At 40.4% G+C, this 27568-nt stretch overlaps 1 protein-coding gene across 1 annotated transcript in view; it reads left to right on the top strand.

Annotated features, from left to right (window-relative positions):
- Positions 1-26488, top strand: part of LOC126267216 (peptidoglycan recognition protein 1-like) — a 99906-nt gene extending 73418 nt beyond the window's left edge. Inside the window, exon 3 of the mRNA XM_049972189.1 lies at positions 22199-26488. Within this exon, the coding sequence (XP_049828146.1) occupies positions 22199-22776 (578 nt within the window). The 3' untranslated portion in view covers positions 22777-26488. The remainder of the gene's footprint in view (positions 1-22198) is intronic.
- Positions 26489-27568: the final 1080 nt, after the last annotated feature.

The following is a 27568-nucleotide window of genomic DNA, read 5'->3' on the forward strand; positions in this document are numbered from 1 at the left end:
GACATAACGTCTAGAGAACCTGCATTTCCTAAACATGTGTATGTGACTGATGATGCAGCATCTCATTTTAAAAACCGCTTTCAGCTTTGTCAGCTTTAGTACAGGAATTACGACAAAAAATCGATATTATCAGCAACAGGTCATGCAAAAAGTACGTGTGATGGGGTAAGACGTTTCTGTAAACTTCTTGCAAAAAAATTTAATCTCCAACATGAAGCTGATGATGTTATAACAGATGCTATTGGATCTGTACACACATAACATTAGCAACAAAAGGGAATTCCATTTAAAAATCAGAGGAGAGTGGTTTGCTATGATGCCTGTGGTAGGAATTCAATCAAGTCACTAATGGGTTACATCCTACAGCGACACATACATTGCAAGAACGTTTCTCCACAAAGTGCAGCCTGTTACTATGTGCGAAATGCAGAGATCACAGTATACATTAGAAGACTTGTAGTGAGCCACTTCATTTGTTGTGTGTACAACAGTCAGTAATGGGTGAGACAGATAGTAAATGTCTGTCATGAGCTGCAAGATATACCCGTTTCCTTTATAACACCTCAAGGTCCTGCTAATACTTTCAAATGGCCATTATCAAAAGGTCCGTGCGCAGTTCCTATTTCTCAAGTACTTCTCTTGTTGGGTCATTCTTGTCCATGAGCAAATTCAGCTCTCCTATTCAAATTCAGTGAGAAGCAGATTAAAAGAGGTAAATGAACTCATTTCAACAGTGCAGTGTTCATTGTAACATTGTAGGAAATTTTAATTCATGGAAAGTTACGAAGAAGTAAAATCATGAAAGAAGAGAATAATAATTTGTGAATAATATCATAAAAAGAGAAATGGGTATAAATGTTCTACATCTCATTTTTGTTATAAAATGCTTTCAAACAAAATTATGAATTCCAGAATGAGATTTTCACTCTGCAGCGGAGTGTGCGCTGATATGAAACTTCCTGGCAGATTAAAACTGTGTGCCCGACCGAGACTCGAACTCGGGACCTTCGCCTTTCGCGGGCAAGTGCTCTACCAACTGAGCTACCGAAGCACGACTCACGCCCACTACTCACATCTTTACTTCTGCCAGTACCTCGTCTCCTACCTTCCAAACTTTACAGAAGCTCTCCTGCGAAACTTGCAGAACTAGCACTCCTGAAAGAAAGGATATTGCGGAGACATGGCTTAGCCACAGCCCGGGGAATGTTTCCAGAATGAGATTTTCACTCTGCAGCGGAGTGTGCGTTGATATGAAACTTCCTGGCAAATTAAAACTGTGTGCCCGACCGAGACTCGAACTCCGAGTTCGAGTCTCGGTTGGGCACACAGTTTTAATCTGCCAGGAAGTTTCAAAATTATGAATTGTTTTCCCACGCAATTACAATGTTGTACAGTAATTGTATAGATTCAGAAACACCATTTTTGCACGACATTTACTTAAAATCAGCGATCAATTTAAATATTTAAGTGTCTACAAGTTTTTGACCTTGAGAATAGAGCTAGGTCTACTTAAAACATTTGTCATATTTTGCCCAGATAAGTATTGCCCACTCTGATTGTACATTCTGTAAGTACAGTGACCAGCTGATGTACCACGAAATTATAGAACATTTAGGATGGGATTTTGGAGAAAATAATATCTAAGTAGTCAAAAAATTTCATTCTTTCATCTTTATGTACAAATATTTTGACAGTTTAAGAATTCAAAATGGTTCAAATTGTTCTGAGCACTATGGGACTTAACGTGTGCGGTCATCAGTCCCCTAGAACTTAGAACTACTTAAGCCCAACTAACCTAAGGACATCACACACATCCATACCCGAAACAGGATTCGAACCTGTGACCGTAGCAGCAACGTTGTTCCAGACTGAAGCGCCTAGAACCACTCATCCACAACGGCCAGCATTTAAGAATTTCATGCATTAATGTCATAGCTGACACTTTATCATTTCTGAAGACAGTTAACATCCTGGGAATATTCATATTTTGAAAATATAATTTGAAATTTGCAAAAAGTTACAAAAAAAAGTAAAGCTCAGAGGTGTGAATGTATCAATGTCTCACAGAATTGGAAACAAAGTATCTCTCAATTTTCCATTTCGTTACGATTTTTCACAAATACTCTCATTTAGAGATGTCTGTAGCGTTTTAACAATTCATCAGAAAATCTTAATAGTGAAGTTTTGTAGAGGATTCATGTGGAACTTCAACAGAGATTCTTTTCAGTAAACTTTGCAATAGTGGTGTGACACATTAACACTTGATTGTATAATTTGAGATGATGTCACCCATAAGTAGACTGTTTATTATTTCCAAAGCAAGCTATATAACTGTTAATACATTTATCCCACAATGAGACAGACATGGAAATATATTTGCAGTTGTCCACTATAATGCAAATCCGTTCTACTTATGTTTGCATATATTATGAAGCACAATTATTATGTTGTAAAAACTATTCCATAGTTTACACTACGTTAAAATATACTGTAAGAGCAAATGCTTTATCTTTGCAGATAAATAGTACTTACCTTTCAAAGTGAGGGCTGGTTTCTTTGTTCTTGTATAACCTATTGAAAAGATTTTGTCCAGGGTCGTTTAAAATCGCTTAAACATTGTGTTGATTTTAACCATTTTCTTCTTTCACTTGCATGTTGCTGAAACATAATTTACCATAACATATTTGACACTTTTCAAATATTGAACCATACGAATAACATAATCGATCAGAGAACAGCATGGAGCAAACTAAATAGATGCTAAACCCACTCTCTCGCTCCATCTTAACGCTACCTATTCTATAGCAACTGTGAAGCTGTCTGATGTGCTTGGGTCCAAAAGTTCTATAGGCGTTACGAACACAGCTTCCAGTACCTTCTAGAACAGGATACAGTGAAAATTATCATTAACATGAATGTCTTCATTGAAATCTTTTTCAGATTTAATTTACATATTGTTTTCTGAAAATAACTATGTAAGTAAAGATTTGTAGCCTTTTTTTCAGTCATCAGTCTTCTGACTTATTTGATGCAGTCTGCCACGATTTTCTTTCCTGTGCCATTCTCATCTCGGAGTAGCACTTGCAACCTACGTTGTCAGTTATTTGCTGGATGTATTCCAGTCCCTGTCTTCCTCTACAGTTTTCACCCTCTACAGCTCCCTCTAGTACAATGGAAGTTAGTATCTGGTGTCTTATCTGATGTCCCACCATCCTGTCCCTTCTTCTTGTCATTGTTTTCCATATATTTCTATCTTTACCGATACTGCGGAGAACCTCCTCATTCCTTACCCTATAAGTCCATCTAATTTTCAATATTCTTCTGTAGCGGCATATCGTAAATGTTTCGAGTCTCTTCTTTTCCAGTTTTCCCACAGCCCATATTTCACTACCATGCAGTGCGGCATCAAATTTAAGTTCTCAAAAATTTCTTCAAATTAAGGTCTATGTGTGATACTAATAGACTTTTATTGGCCAGGAATGCCTTTTTTGCCAGTGTTAGACTGCCTTTTATGTCATCATTGCTCTCTCGGTCATGGGTTATTGTGGTGATTAAGTAACGAAATTGCTTCATTTCATCTATTTCGTGATCACCAATCTTGATGTTAGTTTCTCACATTTCTCATTTCTGCTACTTCCCATTATTTTCGTCTTTCTACGATTTACTCTCAGTCCACTATTCTGCACTCATTAGACTATTCATTTCATTCGGCAGTCCCTGTAATTCTTCTTCACTTTCACTGAGGACAGCAATATCATCAGCGAATTTTATCGCTGATATACTTACACGTTGAATTTCAATTCTACTGTTGAACCCTTCTTTTTCCGTCATTGTTTACTAGATGTACGTAGAGGCGAGACACTATATCCCTGTCTTTTATCCTTTTTTAATCCGAGAACTTCCTACTTCTTCTTCCACTCTTATTATTCCCTCTTGGTTCTTTCCCTATAAAATACCCCTATTTTTTGTCGGGATTTCGAACATCTTGCACCATTTTACATTGTCGAACGTTTTCTCAGGTTGACGAATCCAATGAACGTATTTAGATTTTGCTTTAGTCTTGCTTCCATTGTCAACCGCAACGTCAGAGTTGCCTCTCTGTTTTCTTACCTTTCCTAAAGCCAAACTAATCTTCATCTAACACATCCTCGGTTTTCTTTTTCATTCTCCTGTATATTACTCTTGTCAGCAACTTCGATACATGAGCTGTTAAGCTGATTGTGAGATAATTGTCGCACTTGTTGGCTCTTGCATTCTACGGAATTGCGAGCATGATATTTTTCCGAATGTCAGATGGTACATCGCCGGACTCATACAGTCTGCACACCAACGTGAATAGTCGTTTTGTTGCCACTTCCCCCAATCTACATCTACAGCTACATCTACATCCATACTCCGCAAGCATCCTGACGGTGTGTGGCGGGGGGTACCCTGAGTACCTCTATCGGTTCTCCCTTCTATTCCAGTCTCGTATTGTTCGTGGAAAGAAGGATTGTCGGTATGCTTCTGTGTGGGCTCTAATCTCTCTGATTTTATCATCATGGTCTCTTCGCGAGATATACGTAGGAGGCAGCAATATACTTCTTGACTCTTCAGTGAAGGTATGTTCTCGAAACTGTAACAAAAGCCCGTACCGAGCTACTGAGCGTCTCTCCTGCAGAGTCTTCCACTGAAGTTTATCTATCATCTCCGTAACGCTTTCGCGATTACTAAATGATCCTGTAACGAAGCGCGCTGCTCTCCGTTGGATCTTCTCTATCTCTTCTATCAGCCCTATCTGGTACGGATCCCACACTGCTGAGCAGTAGTCGAGCAGTGGGCGAACAAGCCTACTGTAACCTACTTCCTTTGTTTTCGGATTGCATTTCCTTAGGATTCTTCCAGTTAATCTGAGTCTGGCATCTGTTTTACCGAAGATCAACTTTATATGATCATTCCATTTTAAATCACTCCTAATGCGTACTCCCAGATAATTTATGGAATTAACTGCTTCCAGTTGCTGACCTGCTATTTTGTAGCTAAATGATAAGGGATCTATCTTTCTATGTATTCACAGCACATTACACTTGTCTGCATTGAGATTCAATTGACATTCCCTGCACCATGCGTCAATTCTCTGCAGATCCTGCGCATTTCAGTACAATTTTCCATTGTTACAACCTCTTGATACACCACAGCACCATCTGCAAAAAGCGTCACTGAACTTCCGATATCATCCACCAGGTCATTTATGTCTATTGTGAATAGCAACGGTCCTATGACACTCCCCTGCGGCACACCTGAAATCACTCTTACTTCAGAAGACTTCTCTCCATTGAGAATGACATGCTGCGTTCTGTTATCTAGGAACTCCTCAATCCAATCACACAATTGGTCTGATAGTCCGTATGCTCTTAAAAATTCTGATGGGGTGTTATCTATCCCTTCTGCCTTTTTTGATCTTAAGTCTTCCAAAGCTCTTTTATATCCTGTTTCTAATATTGGATCCCCTATCTCTTCTATAGCGACTCCTGCTTCCTCTTCTATCACACTACCGCCCTTGTAAAGGCCTTCAACGTGTTCCTTCCACCTCTTCGTTGTCTCCTCTGCATTTAATAGTGGCATTCCCATTCCACTTCTAATGTTACCGTCCTTGCTGTTAGTTTCAGCGAAGACTGTTTTCTCTTTCCTATATGCTAAGTTGGGCCTTCCCACAATCATTTCGTTTTCATTTGCTCCGAATTTTTCATACAGCCATTTCGCCTTGCTTCCCTGCGGTTCGTATCTTTTTCATTCCTAAATGATTTGTATTTTTGTATTCCTGAATTTCCCTGATTTTTTTACTTTCGTCTTTCATCTACCAACTGAAGTATTTCTTCTGTCACCCATGATTTTTTGTAGTTACTTCCTTAGTATCAACGGTTTTCTTTCCAACTTCTATGACTACCCTTTTTAGAGATGCTCATTGCTCTTCAGCTGAACTGCCCATTGAGCTATCCATATCTTTAGCCTCAGAGAACTTCAAGCGTATCTCTTCATTCATTAGTACTTCCGTAACCCACTTCTTTGCGCACTGATTCTTCCTGACTAATTTCTTATACTTCAGCCTATTCTCCATCACTACTAGATTTTTGTTCAAAAATGGTTCAAATGGTTCTGAGCACTATGGGAGTCAACGGCTGTGGTCATCAGCCCCCTAGAACTTAAAACTACTTAAACCTAACTAACCTAAGGACATCACACACAGCCATGCCCGAGGCAGGATTCGAACCTGAGACCATAGCAGTCTCACGGTTCCGGACTGCGCGCCTAGAACCTAGATTTTGGTCTGGGTCTTTATCTGCTCCTCGGCACGCCTTATATTCTAATATAAACCCATTTACTGATTGCGTCTTTCAGCAAAACCGATAAGAATACATGCATACAGATAGTGTGGGGAGGTGTCTTAGGTAATCAGCGCTACGTTTCTCTACAGAGAGCAACAGCTCATTAATACTAATATGGACTCTACTTTATATGTCGTGTTCTTGAAAACAATTCCATTGTTGTAATTTTTTAAAAAACTTCGTTTATTTGGTAAGACAGTGTTTCTACTTTGTTTTGAGACCATTCACGAAAAGGATCTCACATTTACTGTAGACTGCAATGTCAATCGTCCAGAGAGAAACCTTTTGTTATTATTACTGTTTTACAAACACTGCATCACATCTTAACGAAAAAAAAGAAAAACGTGATTTGAAGAAACCATTTATTTCTTTTTTATTTAGAGTAAAAAAAATTACGTGCAATTTCCAAATGTAATTTTCCTTTGAAAGTTCTGGAAAAAATTCTTTTATGACATCCAGAAGATTAAATTTTCCAGCCGTTTCTTGAAGAACGTGGAGAAAGAGTAGATGGGTGAGTCTCGACTGAGTCAGTGTTGATCAGAGGCAAGTTTTAAGTCGTTTGAAGGCGCTGAGTGACATCTCAGGGGATGCTGACGATACTGGCACTGCCAGAATCAGAATGATGATCTGAATAACTTCCTGAAAGAGCACTTTAACCCTACCAGATTCAAAAATAAGTTTCCTTCTAGTAGAGGATACATTACATAGTTGTATACCAGTCACAATGGCTCGTAGTATTTAGAGCTGCGAATAAAGCCTGTTCTATGTACTCCAAGCAATTCTTCCGAACGTCGTGTATATGGAGGATGCGTTGTCCTAAGGTTGGTTAGGTTTAAGTAGTTCTAAGTTCTAGGGGACTGATGACCATAGCAGTTAAGTCCAATAGTGTTCAGAGCCATTTGAACAATTTGGGATAGTCGATTTAGATCCTGTTGGTTGGACGTTCTATCAATCTCATTCAGAAGGAGATCAGGCGTTTCAAACAAAATGTCTGCTGTGTGTACTCCAAGCAATTCTTCCGAATGTCGTGTAGATGGAGGCATGGGTTTGGGAGGAGGTAAGAAGTATTTTTTCAAGATGGGATAGTCGCTTTATATCCTCTTGGCTGAACCTTCGATCAATCTCATTCAGAAGGAGATCAGGAATTTCAATCAAATCTTTCCTAAATTTTCGTTCTTGAGACAATTCTTTGGGAACAGACGGTGTTTCTGTCTTTTTAAATTTCGCTGGTATTTTCCTTGACGGTGAAATATTTCAATCCTCTAAATTTTGCTTTTTAGAATAATCTTTGAATTTCTCTAAAAGCATGTCAAATGCTTCCGTAATTCTAAGATGTGCAAGAGCTATTTTTAGAACCTCTACAGAATGTTTCACTCTGACTGCATTAAATTTTAGATTCTGTAGTGATCTGGCCAGTTCCTCACACAGTCAAAACACTGCAGTTGCTATTGTTACATAAAAGGTACTTTCAGACTTTTCTAGCTGCTTTGCATAGCCCCGAAAACTGAGCTCAATAAATTGAATATTTCGGTCACCGTTTTCTGGACCCGCCAATAAGTGTCAAAGATTATACTCTTTCAGCCCATTGGGTGGGACATGTTGGAATCAGTCATTGAGGTTTTGGGTCTGGATTCGTCTCGTGGACACCATATGGCAGCACAACATCTGAATACTCGTTTTTCCTTTTTGTGGGCTCTAGAAGCATGTTTGAGACGTCTTTCAGAGTTACAAGTACATTGCACATTGGGTCACAGCTTCTTGAAACTTTCTGTCGTGCCAGATCCAAGCAATAATTGCTGCAGTGGGTGTAACAACTCTTTGGCTGGTCTTGAAGAAGAATTTGCTTCACACCTTTGTTCTGTGTGGATATATTAGCTGCACCACCGAAACAGTGGGCACGTAGAAACTATTTCTAGTTATAGTCTTACAGGGATTCATTGTTGCCGGCGTTTGCGCCTTGGAGTCCGGCGGACTGTATAAACTCGGAAAAAATTCTTTTGTTTCGAGCGTCTCAGGGTCAACACAACGTACACAAAGAGTGAACTGCTCCTGGGCAGACATGTCCGTCGTTGAATATGCCATAATTCCGTAAACTGGAGAATTTTTTATTTGTGGCACAATTTCTCCCTGGATCATTTGAGCCATAATTTCCAACACTTCGTTTTATATCGCTGGCGCCAATCAAGCGTCACGACATTTCAGCCATACCGCCAGTTCTGGTACAGCATTCTTCATCTCGTCGAGAAGTGTTCAAGTGTTCAAATGTTCAAATGTGTGTGAATTCCTAAGGGACCAAACTGCTGTGATCATTGGTCCCGATACATACACACCATTTAAACTTATACTAACAACATTACACACACTCCCATGTCTGAGGGAGTCCTCGAACCTCCGGCGGGAGGGGCCGCCCCGAACCTCCAGCCACTCCGCGCGGCTTGAGAAATGTCATGAGGTTCCCAGAAACTGTTTAATGATCTCTCAATGTATTTCCGCTTCGACCCAGGAACCTGAGTGAACTGATAATTACAAGTAAGGCGATTCTAGCTTTCACCTGATCGGTCAGCAGGTGTTGCGCGACTAGGCAATCACAGGTGTGCTATTTTCACGATGCTGAAGAAATTGTGAGAGACTCGATGAAAAAGATTCTTCTCATGTATCTTTAACATTTCCATAGTATTTTTTCTGTTACCGAAACCTTATTTAAGAAAAGTCGTCTCTTTCTGTGGTCTTCTATTGTTCACTGACCAGATGGACCGAATGCAATCATAGCAGAAAATACTGCCACTCTTTTCTTCCTAATATAGCCACGGATAAGCCACAAACCTTTCCGATTTACAAGATCTTCCATTCTTTCGTGGAAAGCTATGCTTCTGTAGTGGGTGAAATTTTGTTTCAAAAACAGGCATACTTGCAGTAGAGCCCATTGTGTTTTCACGTGAGAATGGTGTGTCTGTATGCTTTGACAGTCCTATGCTACAACTTTCATGTCTATGGCGTCTATCTGAAATCGTTAAGCATAAAAACGTGCAACATGACTCACGAGGTGTGACTGCAAAGTTTTAAGAATGGTTCCGCTACTGCTTACTGGTTTGGTGGGCAGGTACACCAAGGGTGGGGAATGAGTCATTGCCTTGTCCTTGAATGCCCTCTGACAGGAAACTGCGTTTCACTTATTCAGTTCGTTGTGGGAGCAGGATGAGAGCAGGTCTGTTAGAGCTTGTTGCCAGTTTCTGTCTGTGTGAAAATGGACATAAAAACGGAGCAACGAGTTTGTGTGAAATTTTGTTTTAAAACTGGGAAATCAGCTTCTGTGCCTTATGAACTATTAAAACAGCTTTTGGAGACTTGCATGAGCCAGTCAAACGTTTTTGTGTGATTCAACAGATTTAAAAATGGCAATGGCTGCAAATCATTTGAAGATGAACCACAGTCTGGCCGTCCTTCCACCTCAAAAACGAATGAAAATGTTGTGAAAGTTCGCGACTTAGTGCGCTCTGATCGTAGACTTACAGTTAGGGAGATGGCTGATGAACTTAACTTAAGTTTCTATGCAGTTCAGTCAATTTTAACTGAAGGTCTGAACATGCGTCGAGCGTCCGCAAAATTCATTCCAAAAGTGTTGTCAAGTGGCCAGAGACAATACCGACTTGAAGCATGCCAAGAACTGGTTAATCGTACTAAAAATGACCCAGATTTGTTAAATAGGGTAATTACAGGTGACGAATCGTGGGTGTATGGATGTGATCCTGAAACCGAAGTGCAGTTTTCGCAGAACTGCAGGTTCGCTATGACCGAAAAAAGCACAACAAAGCTGGTCGAAGGTAAAGACAATGTTGGTGATTTTTTTCGATTCTACCGGTATTGTGCATCATGAATTTACCCCTTTACCCCTGGAGGGCAGACAATTAACCAGGAATACTACAAATGTGCCCTTGAGCGTTTGCATGAAAAGGTGCGGAAGACAAGACCTGTAATGTAGAAATACAGGAATTGGGTGATACACTATGGCAATGCTCCGGCTCATTGTGCCTTCTTCATCGTTGAATTTTTGACCAAATTCAAAATTACTGTACTTCCACAACCGCAATATTCCCCTGACTTGGCCACTGTGAACTTCTACCTGTTTTCTAAACTGAAATTTTCATTGAAAGGGAAGCGATTTGACTCGATTGTATTATCCAGGCAAATACGGAGAACGTCTTTAACACACTTCAGGAAAAAAAAATTCCAGGAATGTTTCCAAAAATAGAAACACCTTGGAGTCGGTGTGTTCAGTGAGAACGGGACTATTTTGAAGGAGATGCATCACAGTAGCATGTAAGTACCACTACTGTAGAACTACAAACCCATTCTTAAAACTTGCCAATCACACCTCGCATCTCGCACACATCACACTAACATAAAAAAAGCTTTCAACAAGCAAAGTATGTTAACGGTGAGCACATAGTATAATACCACAAGCATAAGAAGAAACACTCATACTTGACCATAAAAGAGTTGTCTTACCAGTGTCAATGTGTGTGCTTTCTTGTAAGTATCTTGAAGTAGTTTTACTACTATCAGACTGAGACTGGCCACTGCCATGGGTAACGCTAATACAAACGATCTGAGATTTTTTTGTGCTACTACCGCCTCCAAAAAATTCCTTAATAGTCTTTGTGACATTGTGCAGTACCACGCCTAAAATAGCAATAATCACATATTAATATCAGCGATGACCAATGAAACTATGTACACATGAAAAGGGAACGAAAAGTTACATACTGAAATTTAAAAATGACGTTTTAGCTCACTGATTGTATGTATTGCAAGTAAGAGGAATCACTGTAAACATTATTGAACATTCTAAAAGAGGGTGAAAATCAGACCTTAAAGCAGTACTGCAGTGTAAATGGAACAACATTAACATCAGACATAACAAACTTCCACAGTGCATGCCAAATCGATTGCGACTGATGATTTATTAGAAGGAAACTCACATGGCAAATAAAATATTTTCAGCTATAAAGATAATGTGTTCGAAGATGAACTGGGGTGTAAGGCACTGTTTTTTGTGTTATTTGGCATTCAACTTTTAGTTGTTAAATCAATTTAAGTAAACTGAACAATGTTTGTCCTGTTACATGTAACATTTGTGATGAAACTGGTATGAAGTACAGAAAACTTAAATCTCATTTTCTGTGTACGAATGCTTTTCTCAGTGGCTGCATTCACAGTATGTTAAATGTTCTTGCCCACAGCGACTGTATATTTTTACTTGCTGCTGTTTTTGCGACAACATTGACTTGCATTGTAGCATTGTACTTTTCCTTTCATAAGCTTACGAATGGCATTAATATACTTCCTCGTTATGACAGATAAAAACATCTCAGTATGTATCGTACAAAGAACTACTCATCTCTTTGCGTACTGTTATTTGTTGAATACCTTGTTTCAGTATCTTGAACCGTTTATGTGTAGTGACTTGTTACGCTGCACTCTGCAAGGCGTGCAGAAACTTATGTGCGGCGTAAAACCAACACCTACAATCCATTTACTCGTCACTGGCAAGATACAGCTTTCCTACGACTACAAAAAAAAAAAAAAATCATTTGGTACGTTAGCTTCAGTTGGTACACTGCAATACATGAACTAAAGTGCACAAAACGTGACATAGCCAGTGACATTCTTCACTTCAAAATCTTCAAACTACGTCCAATGTGTTATGGTACTCCATTTATAAACTTGGTAAAAATTGCGACTAATAACGGAAAGGGAGACACTTCACTGCCTAGCACGAATGTTCGGCTATAATATATCTTTTTTTTATGAAATCACTTGAGAAACGTTGCATAGCGAAAAGAAAAACCCCACGAAAATCCAAAAACAGTATTTTCTGAAGTTTTGTGTGCAAATAGTACAACGTGTTCCAAACAAACTAATTTCATAAAAGGATATAGCTTCCCAGAATGAAATTTTCACTCTGCAGCGGAGTGTGCGCTGATTTTGAAACTTCCTGGCAGATTAAAACTGTGTGCCGGACCGAGACTCGAACTCGGGGCCTTTGCCGCAGTTATATAAAACAATGACACAAATGAATGAAAATTCGCTTTCCGCTTCGGTTCTTTTGTATTGCAGAGCGAGAAAGAGTTTTCCATAGTCAGTCCGCAACAATAATACCGGCTCTATGGGCCAGAGATAACGAATTGAGATAATGAGTCTGGTGATGAATCAGTGCGTATTAGACTTCACGATAAAATTATCTATAATGCCTTAGTAAACTGAGGGCTGTTTTTATCGCCAAAGACATTATCTAAGCAATAATTGCCACGACTGATGGAGTGCATTACTTAACAACTATCGCAGGGTTGACTATGAGAAATGTTGCCCCTAAACAAAGCAGCGTGTGTCAAATCATGAATGTATTATGTAGTCCTAGGAGACATAAATGGGGGATATTTGTAAATAGTCAAATTAATTAAAATTTTATAGTGAAATGTGAATGTAGTGCGTGTCATGAACTATGGTCTTCATGACAACTTGCTATATAGTAATTTTTCGGAACATGCGCCTCATTTTTCTGATCCTGCAATAAAAGTGGACCTTCTCTTGCTGTGAAATGAAAGGATGATCTGGGTTCACTGTTATGATATCTAATTTCAGGACAAGCTGCCAATGGGTTACGGAGAGATTTTCATGCAGTACCACACGTAGCTGAAACGAATGCGTCAAATACTAGTCTTTTTTGTTCCGTTTTTTTTTTGTTTTTTTTTTTGCACCTTTCAAGAGTTATCCCATCTTAGTTCTCTATACGATGTTATAATAAGTAGTCTGCGCCTTTCAGTACGAGTTCAACTTACATTATTGCACAGTGATTATCGACACCTTTGTTGACTGAACCTCTACTTGATCTGTTGCAGTGGTAGGATAGTCAAGCGATTTCTCAGTATTCAAACGTAGATCCAGGCACTGTTTATCGCTTTGCATCGAGATTTGCTGCCGCCTAGAACTGGAAAGCATTTCCGCTGTATCGAAAATAACTGATATCCTTTGCAAGTACTTTCGAGTACGCCATAGCTCCCCTCCCCCCCTCCTTCCCATAAAAGTCTTACTGGGAAGTGTGGGAGTGTAATTACTTTTACGTTCTTCAATAAACTATTGAGAACAGTCGATTTGAGTTAAAATAATTACATACCTTTCACCACAAAGGGTCATTCGTATCGCCTCGAAACTGCAAATCAAATGTGTGTGTCTTTATCTCTGTGTAGAAAACTGGAGAAACACCACTGGCTACGCTGTACACGTTCCACGTTCGTCACCAGAGCAACAATCCATAGCGATGTAGCTACGGCGTGAAGTCATGGTGGTCGTGAAGGGAGATAAGAGAGGGGAGTGTTAGAATACTGCACCTCTTCATTTTTGGGTTATCATGTCGTTTTTATTTTCTTAAATATTGGATTGTTCGTAGAGTGCGGCAGACATGGTCGTAGCGGCGAGCCAGGTTCGACGTACCGACTGCTGTTTGGGTATTGTTGGCCGGTGTTTGTCTTTCGATAGGACTGCAAGTGGCTTGTTCCCGCCTGACCGCAAGACTAAACCAATCAAAAAAAGTTTTTTGCACCACTTGCAGATCTGCAAACGTGTGAACTAACATCAAGGGGAACCGAACAGTAAGTAATGAGGGGGTGGCAATCCTTGTTTTGAACAGTATATTATTACGCAGGTGCAGTGGATAACTGTTAACAACGTAAAGGGACAGCAAACCTAATTTTTTACAGTCAAGATTTCTGCTCCTGCCGCAAAGCTGGCGTAGTGGCGACTCTGTAGCTCGCCTGTACACCACAGCCGACCCTGAGGCCTCGGTCAGTCACAAGTACTGTTCGAAAGTGCCCTGCAGAATTTGCTATATATGCATATAGAGGAGTCATAGACTTAAAAATGGGACGAAGGGAGAAGCAGAATGTACACAGGTCACTCCAAAAGAAATGCACCATTTTTTTTAAATCCATCTTTTATTCTACTTGTTCGAAAGATTTACAGTGTGTAGATACATCCTTTAGGAACAATATTTTCATTTCTCCACATAATTTCCATCCCTCTCAATTGCCTTACACCATCTTGGAACCAGCGCCTGTATACCCGCACAGTAAAATTCTGGACCAACATGTTGGCGCCACTGTTTGGAAGCGTGCACAAGGGAGTCATCATCTTCAAACCTTGTTCCACGAAGAGAGTCTTTCAGTGTCCCAAAGAGATGATAGTCACATGCAGCTAGGTCAGGTATACAAGGCAGGTGTTTCAGTGTTGTACATCCAAGTTTTGTGATCGATTCCATGGTTCTTTGACTGACATGTGGCCGTGCATTGTCATGCAACAGCAAAACGTCCTGCTTTTGCCGGTTTGGTCGAACACAACTCATTTGAGGATGAAGTTTCTTCATTGTTGTCACATATGCATCAGAATTTATGGTGGTTCCACTTGGCATGATGTCCCAAAGTAAGAGTCCTTCGGAATCGAAAAACACTGTAGCCATAACTTTTGCAGCAGAAGGTGTGATTTTGAATTTTTTTCCTTGGGTGAATTTGCTTGATGCCACTCCATTGATTGCCTCTTCGCCTCTGGTGAAAAATGATGGAGCCATGTTTCATCACCTGTCACAATTCTTCCAAGAAATTAATTTCCACCTTTCTTGTACTGTTCCAAAAGTTCGCTGCATACCGTTTTTCTTGTTTCTTTGTGAGCCACTGTTAACATCCTGGGAACCCACCTTGCACAAACCTTTTTTAACGCCAACACTTTCAGTATTCTACAAACACCTACTTCCCCTATCCCAACCTAGTGTGACAATTCGTTCACTGTGATGCGTCTGTCAGGAGTCACCAATTCGTTAACTCTCTGCACATTGTCTGGATTGTGTGCAATTCTCAATATTGCCGTGCCCGCTTCCATGACGTAACCTGCTTGCTCACCAACTAACGGTACTGCGATCGACAGCACTATCTGCATACACCTTTTTCAACCTCTTGTGGATGTTTCCCACTGTCTCATTTTCACAGCACAGGACTTCTACGACAGCACGTTGTTTCTGATGAACGTCAAGTGTAGCAGCCATCTTGAAGACATGCTGTGATGACGACACTCACGGGAACAGATTGAACTAAGTTTGAAAACAAGCGAGAAGGATGTATCTAGGAACTGTAAAATATTCACACACGCAGAATGAAAACTGTATTTTTAGAAAAACAGTGTGCATTTCTTTTGGCGTGGCCCTCGTATTAGTGTGGCCGGCACGAAAGTAAAGTCCTCAAGGTCACGGCTGCTGCCTGCCTCCAGCAGGGGCTGCGGCAACGCCGCCTACAGCTAGGTGGCGTTGTCTGCGGGCTGTGATTCGCCCGTCTTTCGTCTTTGTTGTCATGTAGGTACCGTCAGCGGTGCGGTTGGTCAGACCAGCTGAATACTCTGTGTTACCGTGCTATATCGATTGTTGACGTCTAATCTGAGTGTCTTACTGTCTTTAGAAATGTGCTTTCACGTGTGTTCAGTGGTGAACAATAATGCAGGAGCAACGGCCTGCTTGTAGTTCTCCTCCGATCATTGTGCGTAAAGGACGGAAAGACATTCGTAAACAACCGAAAATTATGATATCCAATGTACTTAAGTGTTTTACTGATTTCCCGACAATGAAGAAGCGAGGAATAACTTAATTTTCGCGCAAATTCATAAACTTACTGCTAAAGCATGTGGTGTCCACAAGTCAACTGTAGGCCATATTAGTGTGTCATTGGAAGAATCTACAGATATGAATGAGTGTTTCGATTCTCCAAGAAGGAGATTCAAACGCGAACGGAAATCAACCGACTTTGACGATTTTAAGAAAGAGCTCGTGCGTAGAACTGTACGTGGATATTACAACAGAGGAGAGTATCCAACGGCTAAAAAGAGACAGGCTGACCTCCGTGAAAAAATTAATTACTCGGGCTCAGAGACCTCAGTTCTTCGTCTTCTCCACTCCCTTGGTTTCCGATTCAAGATGTGTAATGACCGACGGAAATTCTTAATGGAACGCAGAGACATTGCAGCAGCAAGAGCGAAGTTTTGTGCACAGTGCACTTCCTTCTGGTTGAAGACACCAGGCCTGTAATGCACTTGGATGAAAACTTGGGTTTCACAGAACCACACTAATAACTATATATAGCACGACTCCAAAGGAATCGGCGGTGTGAAAGTGCTTACTGGTAGAGGTGGCCGATTAATCTTCGCCCACGCTGGTTCATTAACCACAGGCTTCATACCAGAGGCGAAGCTTGTTTTCCGTGGTGGGACAAGTTCTTGCCAACCCGATTACCGTTCAGGAATGAATGTAGAATTTCTTAAGTATTGGTTTATTCGACTGTTGTCTGCACTGAAAATAAGGTCAGTTATCAAGATGGATAACACCAGCTACCTCTCCGTTGAGATAGAAAAGCTGCCACGTTCAAATTGGCGCAAGGCAGATATTATGGAGTGGCTAAAGAAAAAGAATGTTTCATTTTCAGTCTATGAAACGAAAGCTGAACTCTTGTGTAAGGAAGAAATTGTAGGTGCCAAAAAGAATCACGAATTAGATCAACTGGCAAACGAAATGGGACAGCAAGTGGTACGTCTACCACCGTATTACTGCCAGTATAATCCCACTGAATTGATATGGGCCCAAGTAAAGCGAGAAGTAGCGAAAATAAATACTAGTTTCAAACATGCTGATGTCGAGAAGCTAACATACGAAGCTCTTAACAATGGTACTCAGCAGGACTGAGAAAGGTGCGTAAAACACGCAGAAGCATTGCAAGAAACTGATTTCTTGAACCAGGGTTTAAAAGACACCGTAGCGGGATCTGTGATGATACATCTGGTTCAAACAAGCGACAGTGAATCTGAAGAAACGAAACCAGTTTAGGTAAGTGCTGTATATATAAAAAACTCACTTGATTTAAATGTTTGTCAATTCATTTCAGTTATAGAGGACATACTGCGAATGTTTCCCCTTACAGTAGACGTCTGATAAATTTATCACAAGTGGTGGCGATTAGTTTACTCGACAGTAACTGTCAATTAAAATAAGATTGTCAATTCCGCATTAATTAACAACAGTTTTCCAAAAAATCTGTATCGAATGTCTTTACATTGGGATTAATCTTACTGCGTTCGGCTTACTTGTACATTCGAAATTCAGCTCCTTTTTTTCGTAGAAGGATTTACAGGCTATTTCGTAGTAAGGGTAATGCAGTTCATAAAATGACAAAACGTTGTGGTGCTTCTGTATCGACTGTATATATAAACAGTGCAGTAAAATCAGAACAGTACCAAGACCTGTTCTGATTCTCTGAGAAGAGCATAGAAATATATGATATCTGACGACTTTCACAAAAAGCTAGAATGTATTACTTCAGTATGACAGAGGATAGTTTCCGATGGCTAAAGAAATATAGCGTAATGTCCGCGATAAAATTGATTATTCTGGCCAGTCACTTCAGTGGACTGTCTTCTCCGCTCACTTGGTTTTTAATTCAGAAACTGTAATGGTGGACGAAGTTTGTAACACAAGATAGGGACATTGCAGTAGTAAGAACGAGGTTTTTGTGTACCAAACACGTATTGCGTGCTGACAATAATAGGCTTACGGCAAATTTAGATAAAACTTGGGTTTCACAAAACCTTTCGAACAAATATTTTGCTCGACTTCAATGAAAATATTGGATTCAAAATAACTACAATTACTTTTTCGTAGCGTGTATTGGCATTGGGAGTGATTGATGCAATGCCGAAGGATATGTATTAGCAGCCAGTAAAATATTTGCGGGAAGTAGGGAATATTCTCGGTCGTATTAAAGCGACCCGTCCGAACAAAACTCTAAAATAAAAAAGCTGTCTAAGGCGCTGCAGTCACTGACTGTGGGGCTGGTCCCGGCGGAGGTTCGAGTCCTCCCTCGGGTATGGGTGTGTGTGTCTGTCCTTAGGATAATTTAGGTTAAGTAATGTGTAAGCTCAGGGACTGATGACCTTAGCATTTAAGTCCCATAAGATTTCATACACATTTGAACATTTTTTTACGATACAGTAATGATGTCTAAAATGTTACCAAAAATAATTTTGTCGTTTTCTTAACAACTTTCTCGCGGGAAGTTTCTTCGCAGTCCTACACAACGAAAATTCATAAGCGACTAAAGTTTTCGCTACGCACTCGGCACAGCTTCACATCTCTTATAATATTTTATTTTTTTATCTCAGAATACTTTTATGTTTCCGAAATAAAAGACACAGCATATGCATCTGTAAACTTTGAAGATGTTCGTATTTTTTTCAGTCCAATAATGTTAGTGATTCTGTTACTACCACAGGTTAAAGTAAAAAATTACTTTCCTTCAAAAATTTTTGTAACATTAGTTTTCATTTTTTTCCTAGCAGCTACTGAGAACTTTTTTTGGAAAGTATTTCTTCAAATTCTAGACTAAAAATAGAGTTGCCTAATATTTTTTGGAATTTTTACAAACATTTGAAATTATCACTATGAAGAAAACTGGCAATGCTGTAAGACGGCGAGATGATCTTGATGCCCTATTTTCGTGCCGACCACTTCAAAGGTGTTATAAGATGCCTTCAAAAGCAAAAATCGCTACCAACAAAAATAATGATCCTATACTTCTTGACAGCAGCATAGTTTATTTACTGGCTCTGCCTATAGATCAAATAAAACGCCAAGTGAATTTGGAGGAGCAGGAGGAGGCCAGAAACCGTATCCCACCCGCTCCCACCCCCCCCCCCCCCCCTCCCAGAGTTTGATGGGAGGGGGTGGGTGACTGCCTATTCCACCCTTCAGCCCACCCTCCTCCGGTTGATGCGCTGTTGACCATGACGTTATCTAAGTGAAATCTTCCCATATCTCCTGGCCCCTTCCAACAATACCTCCTACTCTTGTGAGTTTTACCAGAATATTCGCTATTATTAGCTGAAATTTATTGCAGAAATCGATTAATCTTTCTCCCCCCCCCCTCATTTCTAGTACCAAGCCGATATTATTCCGTAATCCTTTCTTCTACTGCTCCCCCTATAACCATATATCAGTCCCCATGACTTAGGTTTTTCATCTCCCTCTGCGTACTGAATTATCTGTTAAATACTCTCATATACTTTCCTCGTCTCTTCATCTTCGGCTTTCGAAGTCGGCATATATACTCGAACTTACGCTGTAGATGTTAGTTTGCCGTCGATTCTGATGACAACAACCCTACCACTTTACTGTTTACAGTAACTCACTCTCTGCCCTACCTTCCTATTCGTAACAAATCATACTCCCGTTATACCATTTTCTACCACTGTTCGTATTACCCTGTACTCATCTGACCAGAAATCCTTGTCTTCTTTCCACTTCACTTCACTGACCCCCACTATTTCTAGACTAAGCCTTAAGCATTTCCTTTTCAGATTTTCTAGATTCTCTATCACGTTCAAACGTCTGACATCCCATGCCCTGCCACGTAGAAAGTTATTCTTTCGTTGGTTATTCAATCTTTTTGTCATGGTCACTTTCCCCTCGGCAGTCGCCTCCCTGAGATCCGAACGGGGGACTGTTAGGGAATCTTTTGCCAGTGGAGAGATCATCATGACACTATTTCAATTACGGGCCAAATGTCCTGCCTTTAATACAGAAGTTGCCATTGCCTTCTGGAGCCTCACCGCCTCAATCATTGCTGATTCTTCTGCCTTATAACTTTAATTGCTAATAATAACTGTTGCAGATTTTGACAATATGAAAAATAGTAGCATCCTGCTATTTTATAAAATCGATTTCATTTTCGATCGTAAAACTAGAAAAATTATAAACGTAGATAGAAATAATGTTTACATTAAAACTTAAGCACAACAATATTGTATTAACGGTAAATTTGTTTTTAGATTATTTAAGGTGACAATTGTGATTACTGATTTTCATAGAAGAAGACTGATATTATGTCATGGATTGATATACGTAATTTTTGGCATCAAACATGTTTAGAAATATTTAAAGATGAGAAATACGTAATTTAAGTAAGAAAATTAACCCAAGTCATGCCAAAATTTGTACGGAAATGAACATTTCGGTTAACATGTGATACTTCATTACACTACAGAACATTGATTTCACTGCCGGCCAGTGTGGCTGAGCGGTTCTAGGCGCTTCAGTCTGGAACCGCGCGACCGTGTGATGTCCTTAGGTTAGTTAGGTTTTAGTAGTTCTGAGTTCTAGGGGACTGATGACCTCAGATGTTAAGTCCCATAGTGCTCAGAGCCACCTGAACCATTGAACCTTGGTACGTAGGCGTGCGCATCTTCGTCCGAAGCAAATTAATAGGCACGACGTCCCAAAAACATGGTAATCGCATGGGGAGACATCGGGACCGTACGGAGTATGTGTAAAAGCTTCCCAATCTGCAACAGAATGGTGCCGTCCCCCAACATTCCTAGGTATTTGGACTTCATGGTGCACTTCAATTTTTGCAAAGTGTCCATGTACCGCTGTGCATTAATTTTGGCGCCGTATTGCAGGAAGTAAATGCGCAGTGGGCCCTTGCAGTGAAAGATAAAATTCATCATGACTTTTCCAGAGGTGGCGTGCCTGTTGTTTCGACTGCACTGCAGAAGTTTCGTGACCGCCGATTTGCTTCAGATGAAGACGTGGACGCCTGGATACAACTACGATTTCGTAGGCAATCACAAACATTTTTCCATGAAGGCATTGACCATCTTATGTTACAGTGAGATAAATTAATTAACATTTATGGCGGTTACTTTAAAAAAATAATAAACCGTTTGCTTACTTTTTTCCCATCTCTCTTGTTGCCATTTGACTGCTTCTTATACATGGTGGGTCAAAAAGGACTTTACAACTTTGGAATGATGTAGAAATTTGTTGAGCTAACTAACAGAATCGGTAAATGTGTCATTTTGTGCCGGCCAGGGTGGCCGAGCGGTTCTAGGCGCTACAGTCTGGAACCGCGCGACCGCTACGGTCGCAGGTTCGAATCCTGCCTCGGGCATCGATGTGTGTAATGTCCTTAGGTTAGTTAGGTTTAAGTAGTTCTAAGTTCTAGGGGACTGATGACCTCAGAAGTTAAGTCCCATAGTGCTCAGAGCCATTTGTACCATTTTGTAGTAAACAACCTCAAGTTTCACACCCATGTGTCAAATGTCGTTTTGGTTCGATGTGACTATCATTTGTGATGCGACAAACATCCCACTGGTAATAAATTTCTTCCAACGCTCTTTGCAGCAAATCGGGAATAACTTGTGCAAAACCTGTCTCAACAAAGTTTTTGTGCCAAGTGTAAATTATAGGAATGCTTGGAAGTTCTTTAGCATATCTGGAACGAAATTTACTCTGAACAGTTGTTGCTGTGTTCATTTCTTGAAACCAAAACACAGAGCGAGCACACACTGCGCAAGTGAAAGTAGCCATTTAACTGTGCACTATGCTGGCGCTCCTGGTGGCAGAAACGGGCACTGATGCACTACGTGAATCAAAATTGATGTTATTTGCTACCAAATGACATGTCTACCAATTCTGTAAGAATCTCAATGAACTTCTATATCATTTCAGAATTGCAAAGTCCTTTTTGACCCACCTTGCACTTGCTCTACTGCGTCACGCGCCCACAAGGCCGTCAGCAGACTTTCAATCTCACGGCCGGTAGTGGTGGTAATGTTTTGGCTAATCGGAGTGAATGAAATAAAATTTAGAGTCTCATCACACAGCAGCTCACTCAGTTACTGATTTAGAGATACTACTTTTAGAAGAGACAGCGAGTTGTAAGGCAAGAAAGAGGACTTTTTTTCTGTTGCAGATGCAGAGTTTATTCTGCCGGATGGGCGACCAATTATACGCAGGTCGGAGTGGAGTTCCGTGCCGCCAGATTATCGGAGAACCCTGAGACACCCCACGCCGTATGTGATCATCGGGCACACCGCGGATAAGGTTTGTAGAGGCAAAGACGAGTGCTTCGTCCTGTTGCGCATATACCGCGATGAACACCGTGCAAAGTGGTTACAGCCGGACATCACGTACAACTTTCTCATAGACGTGGAGGGCAATGTCTACGAGGGTCGCGGCTGGGACACCACCAATAACTACCTATCCTGGGCAAAGCGTTGCAACCTTGGTGTGACTCTGATGGGTGACTTTACGACGGACAACGTGACGACTACGATGATGCAAACGCTACAACAGTTGCTGGACCTGGGACTGAGTTTGGGCAAACTGGATCCGAACTACCGGTTGGTGGCGCAAAACCAGGTGGACGCTTCGCTTAGCCCCGGAAATAACGTACTACTAGTCATCGATACGTGGCCACACCGGTGTCTATATGAATGCAACGTGGGTGTCCAGTGTATCTACGAAGAGAACGACGAAATTGACGCGTAAACTTTTAGCAGATCTGAAGCGCATCATTCTTAAACGATATTGTTAACCCTTTAGTTTTTTAGGCACTAGGCCATACGACGAACCAACGTTAAGCTGACCTCGCTACAAGAACCGTCATATGAGGGACCGATGGAAGTTTGCCACACTGCGAGTGAAACAAATATTTTAGTATATTCCGTGATTGTGAAGAGGTACTTATTAAATGTAACACAGCCTTTCAAAGTCTCAGTTTCTTCCATCTTTTGAAAATTCATTTTATGACAACCTATTTTTCGGTCATACTTATATTAAAGTATCTTCTTGTGTTTATACACTGTCGGTTAATAGTAAAACGAAATAGTGTGACCTTACAGGAACGAAATTTAGTAACATGTACACGCATTTGCTATTAAAAATTAATATTATATTGCATATTAAAAGTAATAATAAGTACCAGTAATCTGCAAGTTAAAACCTAACACTCAACATATATAGGTAGTTCTTACATAGCCAGTACCGGTCTAAATTGCGGATCCAAAAGAAGGATGGGAAATATGTAATTTATTTCGTCGGGAATAGTCTCGTGGCTGTAGTCTGTTACATTCTCATCCTACAATGGAACTCGCTCGGGTGGACGATTCCGAACCACATGTGACGTCACACCGTACATTTGTCGTCATCGATAAACGGTTAAATATAAAATGACATACGAATGTAACGTCTCGGAGGTAGTGTTCGTAGTCGTGTAAAATTTTGTAAAAGGCGCCATGGTCACTTTTAACGGTGGAATTTATCGTCTGAACAACTCACTATTGAAATTTCTGCCGTGTGACCATTGTCAAGTTGAAATAATTGTGCTTTAGCACATGTCAAGACCTAAAAATCATCTGATATGCATGCATGTCGTCGTGACATTCGTCTGTTGAATCTTTAACTCCAAGGCTGCTCCTACATTTGACTTTTATATCTAAATGATGTTAACAACGATAAAAGTATGTGTGATTAATGCTATTTTCACGATATACCTAGTAGCTTTGCGCTCGTCTAATATAGATTCATTGTTACAATTGAATACAAAACAAAAGAATAAGACGACATGCACGTATGTCGCACGATTTTTAGTTAGTGACCTGGCGTAAAGCTCAATTACTTCCATTTAATAACGGCCATACGGCCGATATTTCAATACCTGGTTCTTCAGATAAATAATTTTACAGTCACAGGGTCCTTTGCAAAACACGGATTTAAATTCCGATTATGCATGCTTCTAATGGATTGAATCTCTAATATTTAATCTATGATATTAATATGAAACAGTGAAATCAGTTCTCATTAAATAACAGGCACAAAATAATATGACACCTTGATCAATTTCGCAACACAGGGCATTTCCGTGATGACGGAACAAACTTTCAGAAAAGGAGAAGAAAGGCAGGTGTACAAAACTGAGACATTGGACCGGAACCGAACGAGCTGAAAATGAAAAAAATTTCACGTTTATTGTTCCTCTGCTCTTTCTGATGAAAAAATCCACGTAGAAACATTTCCACACTACATTTGTGTCTAAAATTTATACAAAATGCGAAATTCACAATTGTTCGAAGTGGTACCTCATAACTTTTATGCAGCCATAACTTTTCCTTACACATGTCTTTCGTTTCAGTTCAGCGTCTTCGTGTTGTATTATGTTGTATAAAAATGGGGACCTAGAAACGATGGAGAGGCTTCGTCCTCGCCGTAGCCTCAGTGGTACACAACCCCACAACAGGCTACAGCAGTCCACTCACCCCTCCGCCGCCCCCACATGGCACCCAGGGTTATTGTGCGGTTCGTCCCCTCCCCCCACCCCCTCGCGAATGTCTCACACCAGACGAGTGTAACCCCAATGTTTGTGTGGTTGAGTAATGACGGTGTACGCGTACGTGGAAAAAGTGTTTGTGCGGCAATCGCCGACATAGTGTAACTGAGGTGGAATAAGGGGAACCAGGCTGCATTCGCTGAGGAAGATGGAAAACCGCCTAAAAACCATCCAAAGACTGGCCGGCACACCGGACCTCGACACCAGTCCGCCGGGCGGATTCGTGCTGGGGACCAGTGTGCTTTCCCACCCGGAAAGCAGTGCGTTAGGCCGCACGGCTAACCGGGCCGGTATCTTCATGTTACTCAAGCATTACTACACTCAGTGAGCGTTCGTGTAAGGACATGTCACACGTACAAGACTTTTCACATGGATCTTGAATAAAAAGCGCTGCAGTTGTTGTTGTTAATCCCATACAAAACGCATGATCGGTTTTGTAATTTAAATTACATTGTCAAGTGCAGATCTGAATAAAAAGAAGAAAGAGACTGTTAACAGTATTACGTAAAGACCATATCCCAGTGATAAAATGTTTCTTCCAACGAGACGTTTCTGATATGGGATCATATGAGAGCATTATGTCACAACTGTTATAATTAATTACTGTGGGAGTTGAGATGAAAAAATAAGCGATGAGAGAAAACAATATTTTGTAATTGAGTGGTTATGGTATGCTGTCACCAAACCCCACATCCTCTCACGTTAGCTACTTCCCTGATTCTCGGGGTAGTCATTTGCATGCAGTCAATGCGAGTAGTCGACCCTAGAGGAATTCTCGGCCGATGGCCCGTCACCCATAACAAACTAACTCTTCACTTTAAACATTACAATCACCTCGATAAGTTCCCGTACATACTAAAATAGCATCCCGTTTAAATTTATTACATTGATTTTGTATTACTATATGAGTTTTCCTTTTAGTATTACAAATTTTGTTCTTTCGAAGTTGTAGTTGTAGTGGCACTTATTAGCCATATAAAATTTTTGAAATTTTGCCTGATGTTCGTAATGAAATACTGCCCTTCCAGCATGTGTGTGCACATATGTAGTTTTTAAATTGTATTACTGTTGTTTGTCATATTCACTATGTGTAATTTGTATTACAATTCCAATGTATTTTTCATTTAAGATCTGATATTTTTTTATGTTAGTCTTAACTGAGCAACTATCAATTTTGTCGAAATCATGTCCATTCCATGCCATAGTCGTGTATTTTTTCTTAATATTGCTGTACATTAAACAACGAATGCTAATTGATTGCTCAATTTCCCCTTTTTTGAATTTTGTTCACAAATTTGTAACAACTAACATTATGTTTCCATTAATCACTGGTAGGTGTTTGAGAATGTTGAACTGTTTATGATTTCTTGTTCTGTGTTCGTTTAATTGTAATAAACATTTTAAAATGACATAAAAATATGCCTGTTTGTATTGTGTTGTTCTGTGATAATGTCTATACATGTCTGTATATATAAGTTTTATATAAAAAAAGCGCTGGACACGTATTCTCCATTATTTCCAGCAACAATGTGTTGTAAGAGATTTGTACTATCAATTTTTCCAGATTTACCTGTCAGTTTTATGTTTGAAGGTAATTAGTCCATTTTGTGTGTAGAGTTCTTATTGTAGTCTTCACCTTCATTGTGTTACAATATGCAGTTACCTTTATTTCTTCTGCAGTTTTATGTACATCGATGAGAAAAAAAACAGACTTTTCTAAATTATGAAGGAGCAGATTTATTTTTAAAAGGATCATGTTGCTATCCTCATCAGGCAAATTTTCAGGGAAATCATTTGGAAGGAAGTCTTCGTGCTTTCCACAACAGTTTGATGCTTTGCATTCTGAAGTATTGTAATTAATTAAATGTATAATTCATACTGGACATTCACACTACATCACATCAGCATCAGGTAAAATAATTATACGAGGGGCGTACAGTAAATAATGCAATAATTTTTTCTTAAAGCAGGTTGGTTTTATTGAGGATTCCGATACGCCATATTATCTCCATTCTTTTGGCTACAAAACCCTGTTTTTCAACATAGCCTCTGTTCAATGCGATGGCCTTACCCCACGTTATTGGGAGGGCCTGTATGGCTGGACAGTACCACTCCAGTGGTCGACGTCGAAGCCAACGTATTGCGCCATCAATAACCTCCCCATCATCCACGGGCTGCTTCCTGCAGGGTGCATCTTTCATTCGTGAGAGTGTCCGAACTTTTCGACATTGCAGGAATCACAGCTGTGTTCGGCCGGTCAGCACGTGGGAGATCGGACAGTTTTACGGCACCTTCTTGCGATGATGACAGACGCCTCAACCAGCGACTCACTGTGCTATTGTTCATTGCCTGATCTCCGTAGAGATTCTGCAAGCGCCTATACCTGCAATGCTCTGGTTTTCTGCGAAAAGAAAATCAGTGACAGCTCTCTGCTTGGAGTGCACCTCCGTTACAGATGCCATTTTGAAGGCTACATAAAGCACAGCCACCTATCGGAACTTTATGAAACTACTGCGGCTGAAGCGGGAATAATCAGCGAATCCCACTACAAATTCCTCACTTTTTTAACCGAAACTGGTCGATAAAAAAAACGAGTTTCATTACTTATTGAATGCCCCTCGTAATAAGAAATGACACAATTAAATTCCTTTCCTTTTCCTTCCACTTTATTCGTTACGTTTCTGATATCCATCACTTCAAATGTTGCTGCGATACCATGAACGTTGTACACGGCATACGCACACTTGGTGTGACACGTAAACTCATGACAAGCGCGCCTGCGCGTAGTTGCCTCAAAGACGTTGCGGATCGCCGCCGATTCCCTCGGCAAACCACTACACGCTGCCAACACACGAAATCCGCCCATGTGTAAGACCTTTGTGGCAGGTGGCTGAGACAACACCAATACCCAGACCATTGCTGCCATGGAAATTGAGTCAGCATCCTGCATACGAT

This window comes from Schistocerca gregaria, chromosome 4 (assembly GCF_023897955.1).
Source record: "Schistocerca gregaria isolate iqSchGreg1 chromosome 4, iqSchGreg1.2, whole genome shotgun sequence".
Classification (NCBI taxonomy): domain Eukaryota; kingdom Metazoa; phylum Arthropoda; class Insecta; order Orthoptera; family Acrididae; genus Schistocerca; species Schistocerca gregaria.